Consider the following 22,139-nt stretch of genomic DNA (forward strand, 5'->3'; position numbering starts at 1 on the left):
TAAAGCTAGCTGAAGTCAGATATGTCAAGGCAAGTTCCAGAATAAAAGCTCCCTCTATTCTGATGAAGTGGCCTCAACTCCAACTTCAGAACAGCACTCTTTGATGCACCAGTTCCTACAAAAATTCTGTTAGTTTCCATGGTGCAATTCACTGATATTTTAGTTCTGTGGATGACTGTTCATGGAGTACATGAGGTTGCGCACATGGATCGATTGGTCACATCTCATTGTTACTGTGAGTAGTGGCCTGTGCAGATTACCTGCACATTTTCCCAAATAAGTCACAACAAAATAATGTTTTGAGCACTTTCAATTGCTTCATGACAAGATGTCACATCAAGTGTTTGTGGTACTGTGTTTGTGTCAAGGTTGAAACCGTCTAATCAATTTAGGATAGAATCCTTACAGCCCCCAATCTCAGGAGATCAATAGGTTACCACCTGAATTGCTTCCACTTCCAAATAAAACTTGCAATTACAATTCAGCGTACTTAACAGGGGCTGTGTGGAAACCCGAGAAAAGCGAGAATTGTTTGTATCAATCAATTCACTGGAAAAAATAACTAAACTCTAATTTGTTAAAAATATGAATTAAGCTAGATTTCTTCCAAGAAACCGTTTGTTGAAAAACAATTGTGAAGTGATACCATTGTTTTCTGGGCTGCACAATTCGGTTTTGTGTGGTTTTGTCAGGTAAAATTGTGCTCACATTCCTACAAAAGTAAACCCAACACCATAAATCAAAATAGAAATGGATTGTCACCTGAGAGGAAATATAGGTTAACATTTCAAATGTACCCTTTATCAGAACACTGAGGATCTCGATCGACTGTAGATTTACAGCATTTGATCGTTCACATTTAGTTTCTTTTTATTTGTCCCATAAATCATGTCTGGATAGAAATTTTGCATTCTCCTAAATTTGCCTCAAGTTAGAATTCATCAATGGTTGTACAAACCGGTGAGACTGTACTCATGCACAGATAGGATTTGTTCCTACTAATTCATTCCAAAAAAGGTTCCAAAACATATTTCTGAAATTTATAATCCTGAACGCAAAGGGAAAAAATTGTAAAGCTTCACAGCATAAAATATTCAGTAACTCACAATATTCTTAGCCATTTTTACTCAGAATAGAAACATGGTCTTTAACAGACTAACGAATTTATACCAAACTAAGCTAAAATTTATGAGAAAGAAACAGGAGAGACCAATGTGCAACATCTGTCTCTGGTCCCAAATTTTTAGAAAAGTAGCAATTCTACCTCTTAACGCGCTCAATTTCTCAACAAATATCAGTGGTAGATTTTCCAGCCCGTCTCATTTTACAAATTTTAGTGGAAAATGCACATTTTCAAATGAGGAAACCATGCAGATAATGAGCAATACCACAAATTTAGTGCACTATATACTGCACAATATGCAAATACATCTGCTAGCAGTAAGTGGACAAATATTTTTAAATTTACCTTACTGCACAGTATAAATGATCAGACAAATACCATTAATGACCACTTGACATAATTAATCCATAAAGTTTTACATTAATGGCAGTGGTGATAGAAAATTCTTCATTAAATAGCAATATTGTTTTAACACTAGAACTAGTCATACCAATCTCAAACATCAACACAACTATTTCAGGTTTACCACACAGCAGAAAATGTATGCACTTTGGAACTTGAACAAAAATTATAGTAGTAATTCACTTTAATTAAATTGTTTAAATTAATTTTAATCATCTTCAAAACTTAGGGTTAGGGTTAATTTGTTAATTACATAATAAACCCTTTTATATTTGCTTAATTACATAATTAGGAGTACCCGCTATCTCTCACACATGTTTATATATGTTAATAAACTCCACTGATGAACTGGGAAAGGGTTTAAAGAATAAGAAGGACTAGTCTCAAACATAGAATTTTACGTTATGAGGAGAGATATTCAGAAAAAAAATGTTTTTATCTGAGAGAGTACTGGAGGGAGGGCAGATAGGAGGGCAGATAGGAGGGCAATGTGATAAGATTTTTAAAGTGCTGAGGGGCTACTTGATTTTACAGTGCATGTACAGAAGAGCATATTGTTACAATTATCAACAGTAAGAATCCTTGCATTTGATATAATGCCTTATCGTGTCATCAAGACGTCTCAAAACGCTTCTCAGAATATACTGTAAAGTGAATCAACTGCATATTTTGTGTGTAAAACGCCTCAACACAAGGAGAGATTTGTAGTACGAGAATTTGATCACAAAGCGGATATATGGAAAAGACTGCCAAGATGCATCAATTAAAAATAAAAATAGAATCTGGGTGCTTGGGAATTTCATTGGAGGTTTTCAGGATAATCATACTGAAATGAATATATATTTCAATAGAAACTACATGACTGGAGCCAGGGTGTTGGGAAAGAGAAATTGTCTGCAGATAGAAATAGGCTAAATGTGAAGTAGATTGAGCAAATTACATGAGTAACATAGAACATCTGTTTAGAATTCTTTCCCCTGCCTCCATGGGATGGTGTGTGAAGTCCACAATTTGGGTAGGTTTCGGTTACCGTGAAAGTTGCTTGAACGACCAAGTAATGAACTGGATTTATGATAAATTGGGTTACAGGGAGGCAGGGCTCCAGACTACACTGACTGGTCAATTAAGGAAATGAAGGAAAGTTGGCTTCACAGTTGGCACATTTCTGACAAAGCTCCTCACATGTGGAACTGGATTAAGCAGTTGGTAAGTGGCACTGAACGTGGACATCTAGAACATCAAGTTGTCCTGCAACTGCTTTCCACCATGTCAAAGGCAGATGTTCATCAAATAGCTGATAAGGAAAGTTTGACACTTGGCATAACAGCTGCTAGACACCATTACCTGGAGTCCAGGTTCAGAATCACATGCTTATTTATCCAGGGCTTGGGATCCACCTTGATTAATGAGCAAAGAAAAGCATCTGCTGCTGAAGTCCACACTATTAACTGGTGGAAACATTGCTCAATGGGTAAGGGCGTGGCAGGAGGATGATGGCAATTTTCTAGTGCATTTCATGCTGAGACTTGGAAGGAGTTACTAGTACTGTTCATGACAGACCAGCTCATTGGCAGTACTTAGAGGAACATAAACGTTACTGTTTGGCTCCTAATAATCTTGTAAACCAAAGTCTTTGAAAAGGGTGGTCCTAGCAGGAAAACGTGTGTGGTATGTGTGAGAGGAAATGAAAAAGCAAACTAGAAAAAAGATGTGCACAAGGGAGCGAAAATGAGAGAGGAAAAAATAAGAGCACAATGTGATCCTTGAAAAATTGAAGCCAGGTCAAAAGATCATCTATTAAATCACTAATTCCAGGATCCTGGTTTTGTTTCATCAGCAAACCTGCTGACCATTGTCAATCTACAATAGGCATCTATACAAAATACAGTAAACATTTTTAGTCAGTCAGTCACAATTATGCACTAATGCTTCAGACATTTGACTAGTCAGAATATCAGCTTCAAAAGATAAATGTGCAAATGCGTTTATTCTGTGCAATGAGAGCAAACATATTTGCTCATCATAAGCTTATTTTACAAAGGGCTCTTGGAATCCTACAAGAAAGATAACTTTTTTTCTTTCATATAATTCAAGGATCATATGTACACACATATAGAATAAGAACACCGCTAATAAATTAACCTGGACCTAACAATACAAGCACAGACAAATTGCTGCTGCCGATGATTTGTTTGTGCAAGGATTTGCTTACTATTGGATTTGACTTTGATTTTGTAACCTAGATGCAATGCTGCACTGAATTAAATCAACACTTGAGAAACATTCATTCACTTCCAGCACAAGTTGGCAATCTTCCTCCTTTTCTACACAATGTTTTTCAAAGATCAGTGATACAATAATGGTCAAATATCAACTCAAACCTGTTTTGCCCTGGTGAAAGGAAGTAGACTATTTAATAACCCAGAGTACACAGACCCAAGATCTTGATGCAACATGTTCCATAATTCAGCATTTCTCAGTGTTCCAGGTCCCTGAACAAATTCATAGGTTCCAGAGAATTCATTTTAGAGAGTAACTGGAGACCAAGAAGAATTTTTTCCCTAAACTCCAATATCACATCCATTTGCGGCAAGTATTGACAATACTTGAGTATTTATTTAGATTGATGCAAAGGTACCAATAGTTCCAAATCCTTGAAAGATTATGGATTCCTCAAGTGCACACTATGACATTTAGTTAATGCTGAATTAATCTTTTAAATTGAGAAGTGTGGAACGAGGATGATTGTTCACAGGAGTTGAACTGCTGTTAAATTAAAACACATGAATCGTGGACACCCTCAGACAAAGGCAACTAGAAATAATACTAGCAGCAAGATCACTATAGAATTAGCGGAAATGCAACTGTGATGACATAAACAGCATTTTCTCAAGACAATCCACTGCGCTGTGTGATTATAAACAATAATCTACAAATGAGACAGGTTCTTAATTCAGTTTGCATGAATTTTCCTCCCAGATCAAAAGTTGGAAGCTTTAGCAATTTCTGAAAATGTATTTTTTATGATGGCTGTAAGTGTATGCACCTGATGTAGATACACATGGAAATAGTTGGTGTTGGCTGCAGCATTCTGTCCAGTTTACTCAAGTCTACCAAAACATATTTTAAAATTTGCTAAAATGATAATCCTTTCATTTGGTGTTGTGCCTTGTCGTAAAAATAATATTTGTATTTGATATATCGCTTCATGTCTTCGAGGTGTCTCAAACAGCTTCACAGAATATACTGTAAAGTGAATTGACTGTATTTATTTTGTATGGGCAAAATTGTGTATTGCACTTTCACATCAGGAAAGTGCCTCCCAGGATTTTTCTGTAAATTAATAATATTAATAATCCTTGCATTTGATTTAGTGCTTTTCACGTCTTCTAGACTTCTCAAAGCGCTTCACAGAATATACTGTAAAGTGAATATTTTGTGGGCAAAATTGTGGTGACTATTATTTTTTGTAGGTGAATGCAGCAACCAAATTGCACCCAGCAAATTTGTTTATTTTCCTGACTCGCAGGAGTGGCATTAAATCGGACTAGCACTGCCTGAGGAATGAAACAAACCTCAGTCTACAGCTGCCGTCTGATCAGTTAACCCACATTTAAAACCCTGTTGCAGTAGCAAATCTACTTAATTTGCAGTTAAAATTTATTTGGCAAGTTAATTTTATCTTTGATGCACATCAAGCAGTTTTGAAACACGATATAAATACCAGTGCCACATAACAAAATCCTCTCCCAAATACTACTGACATATATTTAGAGGGGACTGCAGAAAGCATTGTATTAGACTTTTAGCATCTCTTTCTGAACTCATTTGTTTTTTTCAATTAGAAGAATTAGAAGAAAAAGTACCCTTTGTATTTTATGTGCCATTTGTAGCTTATTCGGTACAGTTCAGTGAAAATCTGTCATCCACAAATCAAACAGAACGAGTAGGAAGAACTATGTTACACAGAAAAAAACCTGTAGAATGACACTTTGATTAGCCACCCAAAATCTACAATTTACACTTATAATGCCTTTTATGTTAGGACAACATCTCAAAAGACTTTACAAAGACTGAACAGGAACCCAAGCAGAGAGCTGGGGAGTGGCTGAAAGGAACCTGGGAGGTCAATATAGTCAGCACCTGAAGTTAGAGCTACCGACTAGGGCTAAGCAGAATAGCCTTGGTGTTCTCAATTTTGAATTGGAGAAAGTTGCGTCACATCTGGGAGAAATTTACTTGTAAGATTTCAAAATTGTTACCACTGTGGTTTTGCAGGAACTCATACAAGAAATGGTGGGAGAAAAAGAAAAAGAGCAATCATACTATCTTGAGAAGTACAAAACCTTTTAAGTGAACGCAATATTTTCTGGCAAAACGTGGATGATGATCATGCTTAGTTTAACTTAACTCTCGTAAGCTAAATCAAATGGCCACCGTCGCCTAAATATCAAGGAGTTCAGCCAATGGTTGTGCAGAGTCATAGAAACGTGTAAAGAAAATTACTACAGCAAAAAACAAGCAATTTAGCCCAACTAGTGTTTATACTCCACATGAGCCTCCATCTCTCCCAATTCCCTCTCCTGAACCTTTTATTCCATTCTCCCTCACGTATGGATCAAGTTTCTTCGTTAATACATTGATAGTGGGGAGCAATCACTGAAATTTCAGAAATTGTCATGAATTGATCTTATAGCTCAATCTATAGTATGGCTCAAACACCTTTTTTTTTAAAAAACATGGCCACCACATTCACTCATTTTCAATCCTCAGCATCGAGTATGTCAACCTGGATCAGTTAGTAACACTCTTGCCTCCGAGTCAGAAGGTTGTGTGTTCAGGCCCCACAACGGGATTTTGAACTCAATGTCTAGGCTGACACTCCGGTGCAGTTCATTGTTTGAGGTACCACTCCTGCGAATAAGAAGTTAAACGGAGGTTTCTTCTGCCTGCTCAAGTCGATATTAAAGATTCCGTGGCACTATTCCAAAAGTGAAGGAAGTTTCTCCTGTACTTTACATCTGTGAAGCACCTTGAGACATCCTCCCATCGTGAAACATACTGTACCAAATGTAAGGGTTATTCACCACCACGAGAACCAGGTTTTATACTCTTCTAAGTCCAGATAACTCTCACTCCAAGAACAAAGAGCACAGTGATAAGTTATCCATAGTGGCAAGTTAGTCATAGGTCCTCCCTGGCCACAAGGGGGTTCTGTGACTCATGCGAGCACTCATGCTCAGCTGCAGAGGCCTCTATTGGAGGGCCACGCCATGGCCAATCCTGCCACACTAACTTGCTAGATATTTATCAAGGCCAGTAGGTTTTCTTATTTCCGAAGCCAACAGTAACCAGCCAAGGATCCCTCATCTGGTCTGAGTAAAGAATCCTGCAAAAACAAGAGTCCAAAGGACAATCTAGACTTATTTGCTTTAAGAACTCTGCATCTTTGGTGACTTCTTTCCATTTTACTGCAAATTGCCGAGGACGGTCTTACTGTACTGTCTATTGGACCCAGAACCAGGAAATTACCTGCAATGTCACTTAACGCATTTTTAATTGCCAACCCTTGGTGCAGGCTCACAGGCACAACCTGGGCCACAAAAGAACAGCTACAATTCTCCTTTCTTTTCCATATCAGTTTCAATGTTGGGCTCCAAGTTGTAGTATCTCTATAGTACATGTGCAGGATCTGAGGTGGCTAACTGGACTTTGAGGAAGCCCGAGTCAGCTTAAATCTTTTGTTCTTGAAGACTTCCTATTCTGGTTGAGGTGCCACTATTGAATCAACATAGTATTTTACACAGGAAAACAGTTAAGACATTTAGCGATTCAATGAATTCCTTCCATGATATTGTAAAACAGATACCCCAATCCAGAAAAACTTGCATTTTTGGCACCACTAAATAATATTATGACAACAATGTGAGCTTGTCTTATTAAAATTCAAGCCACTGCTGGAATATGGCTTCAAGCAATACAATGCATTTCAGAAAGCAGCTGCAAGCATACTCATGTGTACACACCCAACCGGCGTTTTGTAGATCCATGCTTGCAAAGCGTACAAATGTCGCAAATGTAAAAATATCCCCTTTGGAATTCTCAACTCTGACCAGACTTGTACACTAACACCTTAGTCGCCTTCAATTAAAATACTTAAAATTTTGTTCTAAAAGCTTTGTAAATGACCTCACTATTTGTCCGTTTTCCCGTGGTACATATAATTATTGGTCTATAATTTAATAATCGCTTCGATTGCAAACATTATGTTCTCAACCTGCCTGAACAAATCTCCCAATTCCAGGAAAACCCTTTATTTGAATTCCTGTCTTGCAAGATCCAACTTGTGAAATAAATGTCCCATTTTGAATAAAGAACTGTAGAATGCAATTAACTCCTTCTTCAAACAAAGTCAATTCAATACTAAAAGATTGTGAAGTTTTGAAGATCTCTATACAATGAAATCAGATAATATATCTCTTGCTTGCTTTTCTAACCAATTTTCCCTAATGTCAGCATTTCATACATCAGCACAACCACATAGCGCAATCAAGTGGTGCAAGCTATTTTCTGAAAAACACATTTTAAATAAACTTCAAAGTATCACTTCAAAAGCAGCACTCTAACAGTTTCATATTATAGCCAAGTACTCAAAGAAAATTGAAACAGATTGTTTGTTAAATATGTATACAATTTGGAGGGAAATTTAATCTTGAAGAAAAAACTTGAATTTGTTCACTTTTTGACACGTTTGCTGCTTTCATGTAACTAGCATTCTATGAAACCATTCCTGCTTGTTTTCTTTGATTAATCAGAAAATCAGCTGCAATCAAGATAACTAGGTGGCCATTTCATCTGTTTTTAGACTACCTTAGGCTCATAATATTACAGAGTTTCACATTTATTTTCTCCCAATTAACATTCCTAAACCTCATTCGCATTTTCAATCTCTAATATTTTAAGTAAAGGTAGTTCAATAATAATAATAATCCTTGCATTTGATATCGTGCTTTTTCACATCTTTTAGACATCTCAAAGCGCTTCACAGAAGATATTGTAAAGTGAATTGACTATGTTTGTGGGCGAAACGCAGCAGCCAATTGCACACAACAGTGTCCCACAAACAGTCGTGGCTTGAAGTGACCAATTTATTATTTTTTTTCTGGAGGGATCATTATCAGCATGTAGAGTATGGAAACTTGCCCAACGTGTCGCCCTGTCGGGAATCAAACCCAGGTCTCTCGCTTGCGAGGCAAGTGCTCTAACAAAAGTAAAGGCGTATAAAGGTTTAAGTAATGGTGGTCCACTTTGTTTACAGGAGAAATACAAAAAACTCTCCATAGTAACCCTCTACTCTAATAGTTGCTTTGCAGTCAAATAAAATCCAAACACATTGTTAGTTTCATAGGTTAAGTATGTAAACGACTTGTTTGAAGTTTTTTTTATGTAATACAGACACATAATTTTGGCAAGACAAATTGCTAAAAAAATACAAGAAAGGGGAAGAAAGTTCATGTTCAGTCATGAATGCTTGGCAGCTGCCAAAGAACAAGTAATAAAACTGTCAATTTAGATTAGACAAGCTGCAACAGCATCTGAAATGTGGGTGAGGTTGCTGACTGTACTGTACTGCACATTTTTAAAAATTTGTTTAAAATTTAATCGACAAAAAAGTTCTTATGTTGCATTGAGCAATCTTTGGGCCATCAATCAAAACCGCTAGAAACAAATTTAAACAAGTTTGAAAACAACATACTTGACATGTTTCTCCTGGATTGTATCTTACGGCTTTTTTTCCTTTTTAAAAAAAAAGCTTACCGGATTTCTAAGTCTCTTTTGCAACCAACAGTAGATTGCGTTTCTTCTTTTACTCTTTGGATTTTAAAAAAATGCAAAATAAAAGCTTCAGTTACCCACAGACATTTGAAATTATTTAATTTAGACAAAGAAGCAGAGGCCTGTATAACTGCATAAAATATTGCTTAAGAACAATCAAACCAGTCTCAAATGTTTAAATTAAATAGTTGATATACCATACAATATTTATCATCCTGCAAGATTTCTAGAGGAATTCACAACAGATTCGCCATTTTTTTAAGGATTAACAGAACAGTGATTGTAAAGGTAAAATGGCTACTTACCACTGAAGCTTTCTCATTCCTGCAGGCTCTATGTCTTAAGAATTTACTTTCTCTAAACGTTGGGTTTCCAGGATATTTTCTGTGAACTGGCTATAACCAGTAGAAACCTTGCAACCTGACTGCAAAAGCCATCCTTTTTCCATCAATACAATGCTCAAAAAAAATTCAACATAAAAACAACTGTTCCTCCTAGAAGGTGCCAAAAATATCATTGACTGCTTCTTGAGCCATATTGTTGCCCAGGAAGGTTTCTGTCCATACTCAGACTTTGAAATAGCAATAAAACATAGCCCATGCTTTTCTTCTGCAATTTTTGGAGCTGAAACAGCAAAGAACTGGGTTGCAAGCACCTCATACCTTAATGCCACTTCTTCTTTCACCCACTTCAGCCACATACATATATAGTTTCTCTGTTACCAGAATGAGTGACAGATTACCAGCCAATCAGCTTGGCTTTTTAAGTAAAAATCATCCCATATAGTATTCAAAGTAAGGTCATATGATCCTTATTTCAAATGCTATTGGTTCAGAATGAGTGTAATGTTTGAATCTCATCACATGAAGGTCATCCTTTAAAGTCTCCCTATGTGCAATAAATGTTGGTTATTTAATGATTTGGGGATTATTTTTTTCAAAAAAAAAAGCAGGCTCACCAATGTCTCCCAATTGTTAAAGGGCCGGAGCTCCGTGATCTTCTGAGCCTTTCGCAAAGAACATTGAGGTATCAGTGTAAGTTCATCCAGTGTAGCATCCTGCAGGAAGCTGACAATTTTAGTCCTGCATACACCTTCCACCTCTTCATCTGCACTGCTGTAGTCCTCGTCAAGTGAACTGTCACCATCAGAAGAAAGGGGTTCTGAATCTTCGGAATCGCTGGTTTCTCTTTGAATGATTCTGCCACCTTTTCTACTTTTGTCGTGTTTTTTTATTTTACCATTCTGCTCTTCTGCTGCAGGAGTTTGTTTCAATTGCATAAGTGGCATCTCTTTTGGCTGCTTTTTAAAGTTTGAGGTGATCTCGTTTCCATTTATGTTTTTAGCTTCTGATTCAGAAGGCACTTCATCTTCTGAAGATATAAAAAAAATTAAATACAAACAAGTTTGGAACACTGAGAAAGTAAAACCCAGAATAAGTTTACTTTACATCTCAAAATCATTGAAGTAAGATGTTCATTGTTAATCTTATCTTCTTAAAAGCAAGAAGTAGCGATGCTATTAGGGTATATTGTGGTCTCAAATCTTAAAAGAAGTGGAGCAACAAAACCCAAATTTAAAAAAAAATAAGACTAGCAATTGATGAATCCTTCCAACATTTTTTGAGTTTCTAAAATTTGAAAACCAACACATGAAAATCAAGCATATTTTTGCTTTTGGAACCCAAAGCCTTAAACTAGTCAACAACTGCCTGCTATCTCATCTTTATCAGATTGCTGCGTTGGAAAAAAATGTTACATTAATATTTTTACTTCACCAAGTTCTACCATTTCTTTCAAACTTACCATGTTCTCTGTATCAGACTTGAGAATGGTTCAAGAAAATTAAGTTCAAGGTTAATCTTATAATTTAGAGTTCAGAAGAGAAGATAAAGATCCATAACAAACAAAAACCCATTCTAATATACAGTGGGATTCAAGCAAAGCTTTTCACATCAAGAATGGTTGTAGTAAATTCTACAGGAGTTATTTTTCCAGAGTACAGTGAGGCTGTTGACTTGGATTCAAAGTGTTGACTTGGATACCTTTTAAATGAACAACAAGAGCAAGTAAGAATTTCCAAACCAACTAAAGACGAATATTACTTCAGTTTCCCAAATTCAATGCAGCACTAAGTCTCCTAGTAGACTTAAAAAAAGCAAATAACTTTGCACTCTTTGAAACTAGTTTGTACAAAGGTTACTTAAATATTGCCGCAAACTAAAAACTAAAACTGGATCTGAAAGAATCATATTGTTTCAAGCCAATGAGACAAGAGTATTTAAATGTGTCTGGATAGTGAACGTGGACTGTCATAAAACAAAAATATGACAGTTCAGTATGTTCACAAGTCGGTTTGGGTCTTTCGGGCAATGCTGTATAATGTTTAAAGAGAATCAAAAAATGATTGTAAAAGTGCTAACTGAAATGCACAGATTATCAGCTATAATAGCATTGTTCGCTTAAGATCCGAAGAACATTTACAAATGCTTTTTGTAGAAGCTACTTACAGTAGATACTTTTGTACATTTACCTTATGCAATTCATTCTGTACTAGAAATAGCTGCATTACCAAAAGCCTGAAAATGTAGTCTATTAAGAGACTTTATGCTGCATTACATTTTGAAAACTAAATGAATATCTGTTCTTCAGTTGGTTTGGGCACCCTTACAGCAAAGGAACAGTTTTCAGACTCTTTAAAAAGTTATACGTTTGCCTGGCAGCTCAGTGGATATACCATATGGTAAGCTACATTGACCACAAAAACCCCACCAAGGTTTGAAATCTCAACTGTGTTTACAGTGGTGGAAACAGTGGAAGCAAAACTGGCTGAGGATGTCACAGAAGTAACGAGTGAATTCCATTGTACATTGTGTGCAGGTGGTGTTTGGCTGTGATGTCAAAGTAAAAAAGCCTGGCAAGGCTCCCAAAACCACCCATTTACGTCTATGCAACGCACCTCAGCAAGAATCACCTCCCTCAGGAAAAGAAAGAAATGTTATTCCTCTTCACTGAATCGCAAACTTGCATCACCCAACCCACTACATTCCTGTTTATGAAGGGCAACACTATTGCGATTTTGCAAACAGGATGTAGGTTATCTTTTTGATGAGGGGAAGAAAAAAAGCTTAAAATTCATTGCAATATTTTTGTTGCAACGTTAAGATTATATATGTGGGAAGTTGGTGTATTTGCAAGCAATTGCAACAATGAATAAGTTTATTAAGAACACCGCTGTAGAATGTATCACTTTAAGCGTGATTTCAATTCAAAAGCAAATACAGTGCAAAGAATTTTTGGATTTCCCCAGGATAATAATACTTGCCCGTGGTATAGCACCTTTCACATCAGGTGGTCATTCCAAACCTCAGGATTTACTGTGAAGCGGAGGGACTGTGTATTTGTGAGCAAACGCATAAACAGCCAATATCCCTCAAGCAGCCATGAACGACCAATTTTTATATGGGGGAATTGTTGGCCAGAACACCCCGGGAGAAACTCCCTTCTCTTTTCAAATAGTGCCATGGACAGAAGGAAACTCAGTTTAACATCTCCTCTGAAGGACGTCATCTCCAACAATGCAACACCCCCACCCGCACCGCATTGGAGCGTCAGCTAAGACGATCAGATTGCGAGTTCCGACATGGGGCTTGATCTCACAACCATCTGACTCAAGAGGTGAGAGTGTTGCCACTGGGTCAGGCTGACAATCTTTTTGCATAGTACCTGGCTTTTTTTGTTTAAAAAAATGCTTCCAGGAACAAAGCAATTTGTTTGAGCATTGCTCCCTGTAGCTTCTGCGATATTCCATACAAACATATGCCAGGTGATGGATTGTTGATGAGAAGGATGTGAAATTGAAGGGGTGTCTGCAGAGTTCATTATGGGTTTCATGAAGTTGAGGTATATGAATGCCAGAGGCTCGAAGGGGGTATGAGGATAGGGCAGGGTAGTGGGACTGAATGAAACTTGCTCAGAACTGGGGCACACTCGATGGGCCTTCTTCTGTGCTGTAGATTTTTACAATTCTACGATTCTCTGAATGGTCTCTACTTTTTTTTTTTCTACGTTATTTTTGTAGAAGATACTTCAACATTGCATGAGTTGTTGAACGTAGGTCCTCTTCAAGGTCCTGAAATAAGTATTGTACTTTTCATTACAAATGAAAATATTATAGTGTGTGAGGTAGCAGTATGTAATCACAGTTCCCAGTATAGAATCCCACGCCAAAGCTCCCCTCAGTTTATTTTCATTGAATAAATTGGAATTATTAAATCATCTGGATGTTTAAAAAAAGGTTAAACGTACGAATCTACAGAATGATAAAATTAGGAGGGAAGTTCTGGCTTTACGGAGATTTAGATAAGTGATTATCCTCTATGTCAAAAAACATAATGCAACAATTTTGGGCTGAAATATTTCACTGATTTGACTGCAAGCAGAAACCGATCGCAGAAGCAAATACATTGAAATTATTACTGCAAAATATTTTGAAAAATGAAAAATTCTTCTTTTTTAATAGTTTATTAAGCAAAAGCAGCTGCTTAGAAAGACACAGTTGTGAGAAAGTCTTACCTTGATTGGCAAACACTTGCAAGGCTTCCAGGGCTTCCCAATAGGACCAATCGTGTTCATTTAGAACCTCCCGGAGTTCCTAATGAAAGACAAGGCATAAATTGCAGTAGTAACACATTCAGGGAATGAAGACAAATTCTTCATCTGTTTAGTATCCAGGAATTTTGACCCTCTCATACTTACACAGCTAAATTAAGTATAAAAACAAATTCCTAGTTTATTTAACATCATATAATCCCTTCACATTGTCGCATTCTCAGAACAGCAACTTTAACACTAACAAAACATAATCACAACAATTAAATAGTCTACATTTCAGAAAAAGTGCCACTTAAATGTCAATCAGAAATTTTCAGAATAAACCAAGTTGATTTAATATTTAAACAACGGGTTAGACAAGGCAAAGTCACTTAGAACCAGAGGATTCTAGGTTCAAATCCTGGTGTGTCCATTCAGCTCTTCAACCTCTCAAGACTACCATCATATTATAAAATGAAAAAGTGATTGAGTCAGTTAAAATTTGAAAATGAATAAACTACTCATCGATGGCAGATAAACAGTTATAATTCTCAAGTTCTTCAGATGAAGCTAATTAATAACTGGAGCAGGTTTCCAGAAAGGGAGGTTGAGGCTAAGGCAATCCAATGATGGGGGGACATAATTCTGGAATGAGGAGATTGTAAAGGCCAAAGGTCCTTCTTCAACCAAACAATCTTGTGATCTTTTGATGTGTGACCATGCACGATATAAACTTCTGAAAGACAACTGATATATTCTAAAATCTTCTTGAACTTCAGGCAATAGAGTCTGGGTGTAATCAGTGCTTTGATCTGTAATTCAAAATTATCACACTGAATGGATGATGAAGCTCCCCAAATGTCATCAGTTTCCAGCTCAACTTGACCAAATGGAATAAAGTTTCTGGATATTACTGAGACTTTATCGAAAAAAAGGCAGGATTCTGAAAATGAAGGCAAACTTTACGTATATTTTCAGCACACAGGAGAATCCAGCCTTAACAGAAAGCGCTACTGAAGATATTGGGAATTAGAAGTACTCTTGAACCAATGATTTCTGTGTTATATTTCCTGCAATCTGTGATTCATTACTTCAGGTCTTTTCTCCTTAACCATTCTGGTAACATCACTAATATCTACTACTAGTGATCTGCAGTAGCTCACTTTATTTGAATGAGTACTTTGCATCATTTGTGGAGTCCTGTAGCTCAGTGGTTGGAGCACTCGCCTTGCAAGCGAGACACCTGAGTTCAATTCCAGGCAGAGGGCGAAACCTTGGGCAAGTTTCCTTACTCCACACAGAGCCTAATAATAATCCCTCCAAAACCAAAAACAATAATAAATTGGTCATTTTCAATCCATGACTGTTTGTGGGACACTGCTGTGCGCAATTGGCTGCCACGTTTCGCCCACAAATATACAGTCAATTCACTTTACAGTATATTCTGTGAAGTGCTTTGAGACGTTGAGAAGACGTGGAAAGCGCTATATCAAATGCAAGGATTATTATTATTATCTGTCTTCAGAAAAGAAAAGGATGCAGCCAATGCCACAGCATCGGAGGAGAGGGTAGACATTGGATAAGATAAAAATAATCCGAGAGGAGGTACTAAAATGGTTGACGGTACTCAAGGTAGATAAATCACCTGGTCCAGACGGGATGCATCCTAGGTTACTGAGGGAAGTAAGGGTGGAAATAATGGAGGCTCTGGCCACAATCTTTCAATCCTGCTTGAACATTGGGGTGGTACCAGAGGACTGGAGGGTTGCAAATGTTACTCCCCTGTACAAAAAGGGGCAGAAGGATAAACTCGGGAACTACAGACCAGTCAGTAGTGGAGAAACTTCTAGAGACTATAATCTGGAACAAGATAAATGTTCACTTAGAAAAATATGGGTTAATAAAGGACAGCCAACACAGATTTGTTAAAGGCAAATTGTGTCTAACAAAGAGAGTATTTTTAATGAAGTAACGGAGAGGGTGGATGAAGGTAGTGCAGTTGATGTAGTTTATATGGATTTTCAAAAGGCATTTGATGAAGTGCCACATAAGAGACTTGTAAGCAAAATAGAAGCCCCCGGTATTAATGGGACAGTGGCAGCAGATACAGAACTGGCTGGGAGACAGAAAGCAGAGAGTGGTGGGGAACGGTTGTTTTTCTGACTGGAGGGAAGTGTGCAGTGGTGACCCCAGGGCTCTGGAATGGGACCACTGCTGTTTTTGATCCATATAAATAATCTGGACTTTGCAGATGATACTAAGATAGGAAAAGTAGTAAATAGTGAGGAGAATAGTACAGACTGCAAAAGGACATAGACAGATTGCTAAAATGGGCATTCATGTGGCAGATGAAGTTTTTATGTGGAGAAATGGGAGGAAGAATGAGGAGTGGCAATATAAGCTAGATGGTAGCATCTTAAAGTGGATGAAGGAACAGAGAGACCTGGAGGTTCATATAAGTAAATCCTTGAAGGTGGCAGGACAGGTAGATAAAGCTGTTAAAAAACCATACGGGATACTGGGCTTTATAAATAGGGGCATAGAATACAAAAGTCAGGAAGTTATGATGAACCTTTATATAAAACACTGGTTAGGCCTCAGCGAGACTCGGTTCAGTTCTGGGCCCCACACTTTAGAAAGGATGTCAAGGCATTGGAGAGGGTACAAAGGAGATTGACCAGGATGGTACCAGGAATGAGGGACTTCAGTTATCAGGAGCGGTAGAGAAGCTGGGATTATTGTCCTTGGAGCAGAGAAGGTTAAGAGGAGACTTAATAGAAGTTTTCAAAATTATGAGGAGATTTGATAGAATGAACAAAGAGAAACTATTTCCACTGGCGGGTGGGTCGGTAGGGGGACACCGATTTAAAATCGTTGTTCAAAGAAACAGGTGAGGAGAAATTTTTTCACACAGCGAATTGGTTGGATCTGGAATGCATTGCCTGAAAGGATGGTGGAAGCTTATTCGATAACAGCTTTTAAGAGAGAAGTAGATAATTATTTGGGGAGGACAAGTTTGCAGGGCTATGGGGAGAGCACGGGGGGAGTGGGATTGATTTGGTTAGCTCTTTTCAAAGAGCCGGCACAAATGGCCTCCTTCTGTGCTGCATAATTCCACAATTCTATGATTTGGAACGAAGACTTCAACCAGTCTGGGAGCTGATCCGAAACCACCCAAACACAGATAGGAGATTCTCATGGTGTCCTGGCTAGCAATCTTCCAGATAAAATTGTTTGTTCATTCATATCTATTTGTGGGAAACTGTTGTGACAAACTGGTTGCGATGTTTGCCCATAAAAACACCTATTTTACTGTACCAGGCTGAAATTGTAATTCCTATACCAAACCTCAATTTAATGCTGATTTGAGCTATGAATGCAACTTGGTTGAGATTATATATATATAAAACGTATCAAAGAACTCAACATTCAGAAAACTTTTATCCAGTTAGCCTTGGAATTCAAGATAAATTCAGTCCTTGAAATTAAATGTCTCTCCCCCGAATATCACAATAAAACATTTTTTAAAAAAATTAGAATTGAACTTACCTCTTTATCTAAATCTGGAAAGTTATTGTGAAGTTTTTTTAGAATGGATTCTTTTTTCTCATCTGCCAGTGTATCGTCATCCTGCGACTCAAGCTAAAAATCAGAGCACAATTATATAATGTAGCTGGCAGTATATAACCTCAACTGAAGTCCAGATTGTTATGCAGACTTTAATTTTGAATTGTTTAAATTAACTTTATTCCCACAGTTAGCCTTTCTAATCCTGTGAAAGTTCACCCTCGACATACAAATAGAAATTACCATCAACCCATGCAGAAATCATCAGATTGGTACCCACTTTAATAAAAAATTTGCATCTTGAGCAAGACTTAATCCTTGGCAGGCCTTCACTCTATATTTTTGTTAGCCGTCTCACATATTCAGAAACTTAACACCTTGCCTAAGCATATCCAAAGCAGCCAGAGTTCCATATAAGATTCCACCTAGGCATGGACACTTCCCTGCCTCTGGAATGCAGTGGCTCACTTTCTCACCAAAGAGATTCACCATCCTTACCTAATTCCTGAAGTACAAGGACCAGGTTGGTGAGAACCAAGGCTTAGGTACCCCAGAGTGTGTGCTGAAGTAATGCTGGAAATTAACGAGCGAAAACCAAGTAGCTTGTCATTGTTAGTACTGCCTGACAAGCTTTCTACTGCTTGTCTGGCTAGAATCACTTGCATTTAGGCTTGCAGAGTCAACAGGAGCTGTAAGGTTTTGGCTTGCAAGCTAGGAATAAGATTTCATGAAACCATTTTTTTTGAATAAAACTCGTGAAACGTTAAAAAAAAACTATTTGCTACCACTTTCTTAGCTATTAGAGCCTGTAAACAGTTTGAACTAGCCACGTTTAGTTATTCAGTCTTATCAAAATTTCATTAGCAAACTATATGGAGTGTTTCAAATACTTCAAGCAGCCTGGTACAACAATTAATTAACAAACTGCAGCAGATTATTAGGGCCTCAATTTCCCATATAGCGTACTCTTAATCTCATAGTTTATTGAGTAATGCATTATGCAGGTGCGCTGCTGTTGCTACTGATCATTGGAACAAGAGAATACAATCCAGTCTGTTGTGCCAAACTATAACACAAGGTAATACGGACTGTACTTACTCTTGCTTGCAAGATTTACGAACAGTAGTTCATGTTTACTGCTCTATTTTACCCGGTGAATAGTGGGAGCTCTTAAGATTGAAATGAGCTCAAAACGTTTACAAAATGGAATTTTTTTTAAAAAAAGTAGTCTTAATTCTTCATAATAACTTACCAAAAAACATAAAATGCATCTTCATAGGCTTCCTGAAAAACTACCAAATGCAAAGGGATAAGCCAGGTCCAACACTCCACAATTTCCCATAACGTGGGTTCCAGATCACAAGAAGGTAGTGGGAACATTTCATGCCCAGAGAGAAAGCAGAGAGCAAAACCAACCTGGACCACTTGCACTCATCTAAGTTTCAACCACAGAATGGTCCACTTGAAGGAGATAAATTGTTCTCCCACTGTTGCCTTGCAATACATGAAGCAAAGCAAATAAACTATCTATCGTTTTGGAAATTAAGGAAATTGTGAATGATCATGACTTATTCTCACACTTGGCTACAAATTGGACTGTTCCAATCAGTAACTGTCATAAATTTCATTATTTTTGGACTTAAACAAACGTGACAAAATTATCAGCAAAACGGATTGTAGTTTTTTTTCTTCAGACAGAAATAAATAAAAAGATATATTTTAACAGTCAGCATGGTCAAAGAATCCAGCTGGCCGTCATTAATGCATTATGATGAATGTTAGCCATATTATTTCCTGCCAATTACAATCACTCAAACACAACTGCCAGTGTTGTGAAACTTCTCCTGTCCCCTTTGAAGTGTACAAGCAACTGCCAGGATGGTGAAAGACAAATTGGATGAACCCTGGTCTTCTTTTGCCTTGCAAATTCTTATGTTCTAAAGTGCAGTGATGTGTAATCCAGTGCAAAAAATTCTCATTGCCCCACCACTTCCAGCCACAAGAAGCTAATCAACGGTCGCTAAAGTTCCATGAGAACCATCACCCCTCCAGTAGCCCACAACTCTCCATTTGGCAAGACTGTGGGTACCTTGAAGCCTGAAGGGGGAGTGAGAGAAGAATTCATAACCAAGGGCCCTTAACCCGGCTCAACCACATGCAAGCACACACCAAGGCAATTATCCACAAGCACAATACGTTTCTTACATTTTATAATCCCTCATTCCACATGAAAGTAGTTATTATAAAATAAATTAGTAACATAATCCATGTGGCTCCGCCAGACAGTTGTGAAACAGCTACATGAATAAGCTTAAGGCATCTGTCACTGTGCGGCACCCTACCTGGAAAAACAGGTCCAGCCCTCAGGCAAATACAAACACATCTGGCGGATAAGACTGTTGGTGCTAGTTAAAAAATTATCAATGCAATTCTGTCAACATCCCAAAATACAATGCCTTCAGCTATCTTTAAAGTCACAGTACAAATTAACTGAGACTGAAGCACAAATAAATGGTCATATTATTTCACCTTAGCCTTCAAAATGACTAATTATGATATTAAAATATGTAGTGTTACTTTGAAACACCAAACTATGTACATCCATTTCTAAATAGAGACAGTTTATGAAGAAGTTTCCTAGTTCAGATGCAGCTCAAATGTAAATAGCAACGTGAACAAATATGGCATGTGAAAAACCAAGAACTTGGGGCAATTCCTTTCTGTCTTCATCACAAATCTTAAAATGCAACCACTATTTCATAAACAGCCAAAACAAGTCACAAAAGCTGCTTCGTCACACAAACGTACTCGGATGCAAGATGCGCCACTAAACTTTTTCCCAAATCTGTATAACCACAGAAACGTGCTGCAAAACTTTATTAACCCAGTTAACTCTTGAAACTTCCAAACAAGCCAGAGCTGCCACTCCCAAAAATCTGCCAAAGTCACCTCTGCTCCAGACTTTCCTGCAATATCAGTGTCAGAGCATGTAACTATTCTCTTTCAAGTGGAATTAGCTTGATAATTTCTATCTGTGTACACAAGATCTATTACAAAATGGTTTGGGTACACAATTCTATTGAGTGTTTTGGTTAGTTAAAATAAAGTATAGAAAATTAATTAAAAAGCCATACACGATTAGGTTTCCTTTTCTTGGTTGATGAAATATGGGGGCCATCACTTTCTTCAGAGCTGCTCCTACCAGACATTTCCAGTTTTCTTTTCCGAGGAGTGGCTAAGAACAAATAGCTTTCATTAAAAATATTGAAATGGAAGGTTAATTTTAAGACATTTATGAATCAGAAGTCATGTGATCTTTAAATGAATACATTGACATTCTTGGAGCATATCTACCTCTTGTGAAAAAAGGCAACAAAAATGAGGGAATAGGAATAAATTTAAACCTTAATTCAAGATTTATAGAATAGGCAGAATCGCATCCGTCACATTACCCACCTCCGTCTGTACCTCAAAACCAATGCAGCCGAAACACTCGTCCACGCCTTCCTCACTTCCTAGCTGGACTATTCCAATGCCCTCCTCGCTCCACCATACACAAATTAAAATAATTCAAAACTCTTGACACCCGGATACTCACCCGCACAAAACTCTGTACCACCATCACATCAGTCCTTGCCAGCCTCCACTGGCTCCCAATTACCAAACGGATGGATTTTAAGATCATCTCATTCGTTTTCAAATCACTTTATGCGCTCGCATTTCCCTACCTATCCGACCTCCCTATATATATATATATATATATATCTATACCTCCCGCTGCATCCGCTCGGCTGGCTCTGGCGTCCTGTTTGTCCCTCATTCCAGCCGCTCCACCATCGGTGGCCGTGCCTTCAGCCACTCTGGGAGTTTCAGCTCCGAAACTCTGGGACTCTCATCTCTCAATCCCTCCACCTTGCTCCCTCCCTCCCCACTTTCAAATTCCACCTATTTGATCGTGCTTATGGACACCTCCCCCTGGCTCAGTGTCAGGCTGCGCCACTGTCAAGCACTCTCGGACGCCATCCCGAGCGAAGGCCGCTATGTAAATGCAAGTTGTTGTTGTAATAGTACAGGTAAAGTTCAGTGCTGCATACATATGGAATCACACAGAAAACCAATGAATAGCTGGATTTGTAAAATAAAACAATCTTGTAAATTTTACCAATTAAGATAAGTTTAATGACCTAATTAATAAGTAAGCTTGAGATGTATTTATAAGCGCTCTGGGACGCTACCCTTGTGAGGGGGGGGGGGCTATATAAATGCAAGTCCTTGTTGTAGTAAAAATTGGTCAGACTAGAGAATTAGCCTGATTCAATCCAATAGGCACCTTTTCAAAAGGATTCACTAATAGCAACTCAGAATAGTCCCGAACAGGAAATATGTTCAGTAACCAGCAAGACATCACAAATGACTTGCAAGATACCCGCCTAGAAAAACAACAACAACGAAATTACATTTATATAGCAAGCACTGAAAGTACATAGGAACATAGGAATTAGGAGCAGAAGTAGGCCATTCAGCCCCTCAAGCCTACCCCGCCATTTGCACACCACAATGTCCCACAAACAGTCGTGGATTGAAGTGAACTGAACTAGAGCATAACTAAGGTTGAGGTGCA

At 37.8% G+C, this 22,139-nt stretch overlaps 1 protein-coding gene across 2 annotated transcripts in view; it reads right to left on the bottom strand.

Annotated features, from left to right (window-relative positions):
- The window catches only part of LOC103184490 (SWI/SNF-related matrix-associated actin-dependent regulator of chromatin subfamily A containing DEAD/H box 1), a 54,617-nt gene that overhangs the window by 18,907 nt on the left and 13,571 nt on the right, over positions 1 to 22,139 (bottom strand). For both annotated transcript variants that reach the window (XM_042336812.1, XM_007902509.2), the window contains exons 5-8: positions 20,653 to 20,753; positions 17,501 to 17,593; positions 13,934 to 14,012; positions 10,320 to 10,732 (exon numbers count right to left, since the gene is read on the bottom strand). In XM_042336812.1, the coding sequence (XP_042192746.1) occupies positions 10,320 to 10,732; positions 13,934 to 14,012; positions 17,501 to 17,593; positions 20,653 to 20,753 (686 nt within the window). The remainder of the gene's footprint in view (positions 1 to 10,319; positions 10,733 to 13,933; positions 14,013 to 17,500; positions 17,594 to 20,652; positions 20,754 to 22,139) is intronic.

The sequence above is a fragment of the Callorhinchus milii genome, unplaced genomic scaffold (assembly GCF_018977255.1).
Source record: "Callorhinchus milii isolate IMCB2004 unplaced genomic scaffold, IMCB_Cmil_1.0 Scaffold1, whole genome shotgun sequence".
In the NCBI taxonomy this organism is placed as follows: domain Eukaryota; kingdom Metazoa; phylum Chordata; class Chondrichthyes; order Chimaeriformes; family Callorhinchidae; genus Callorhinchus; species Callorhinchus milii.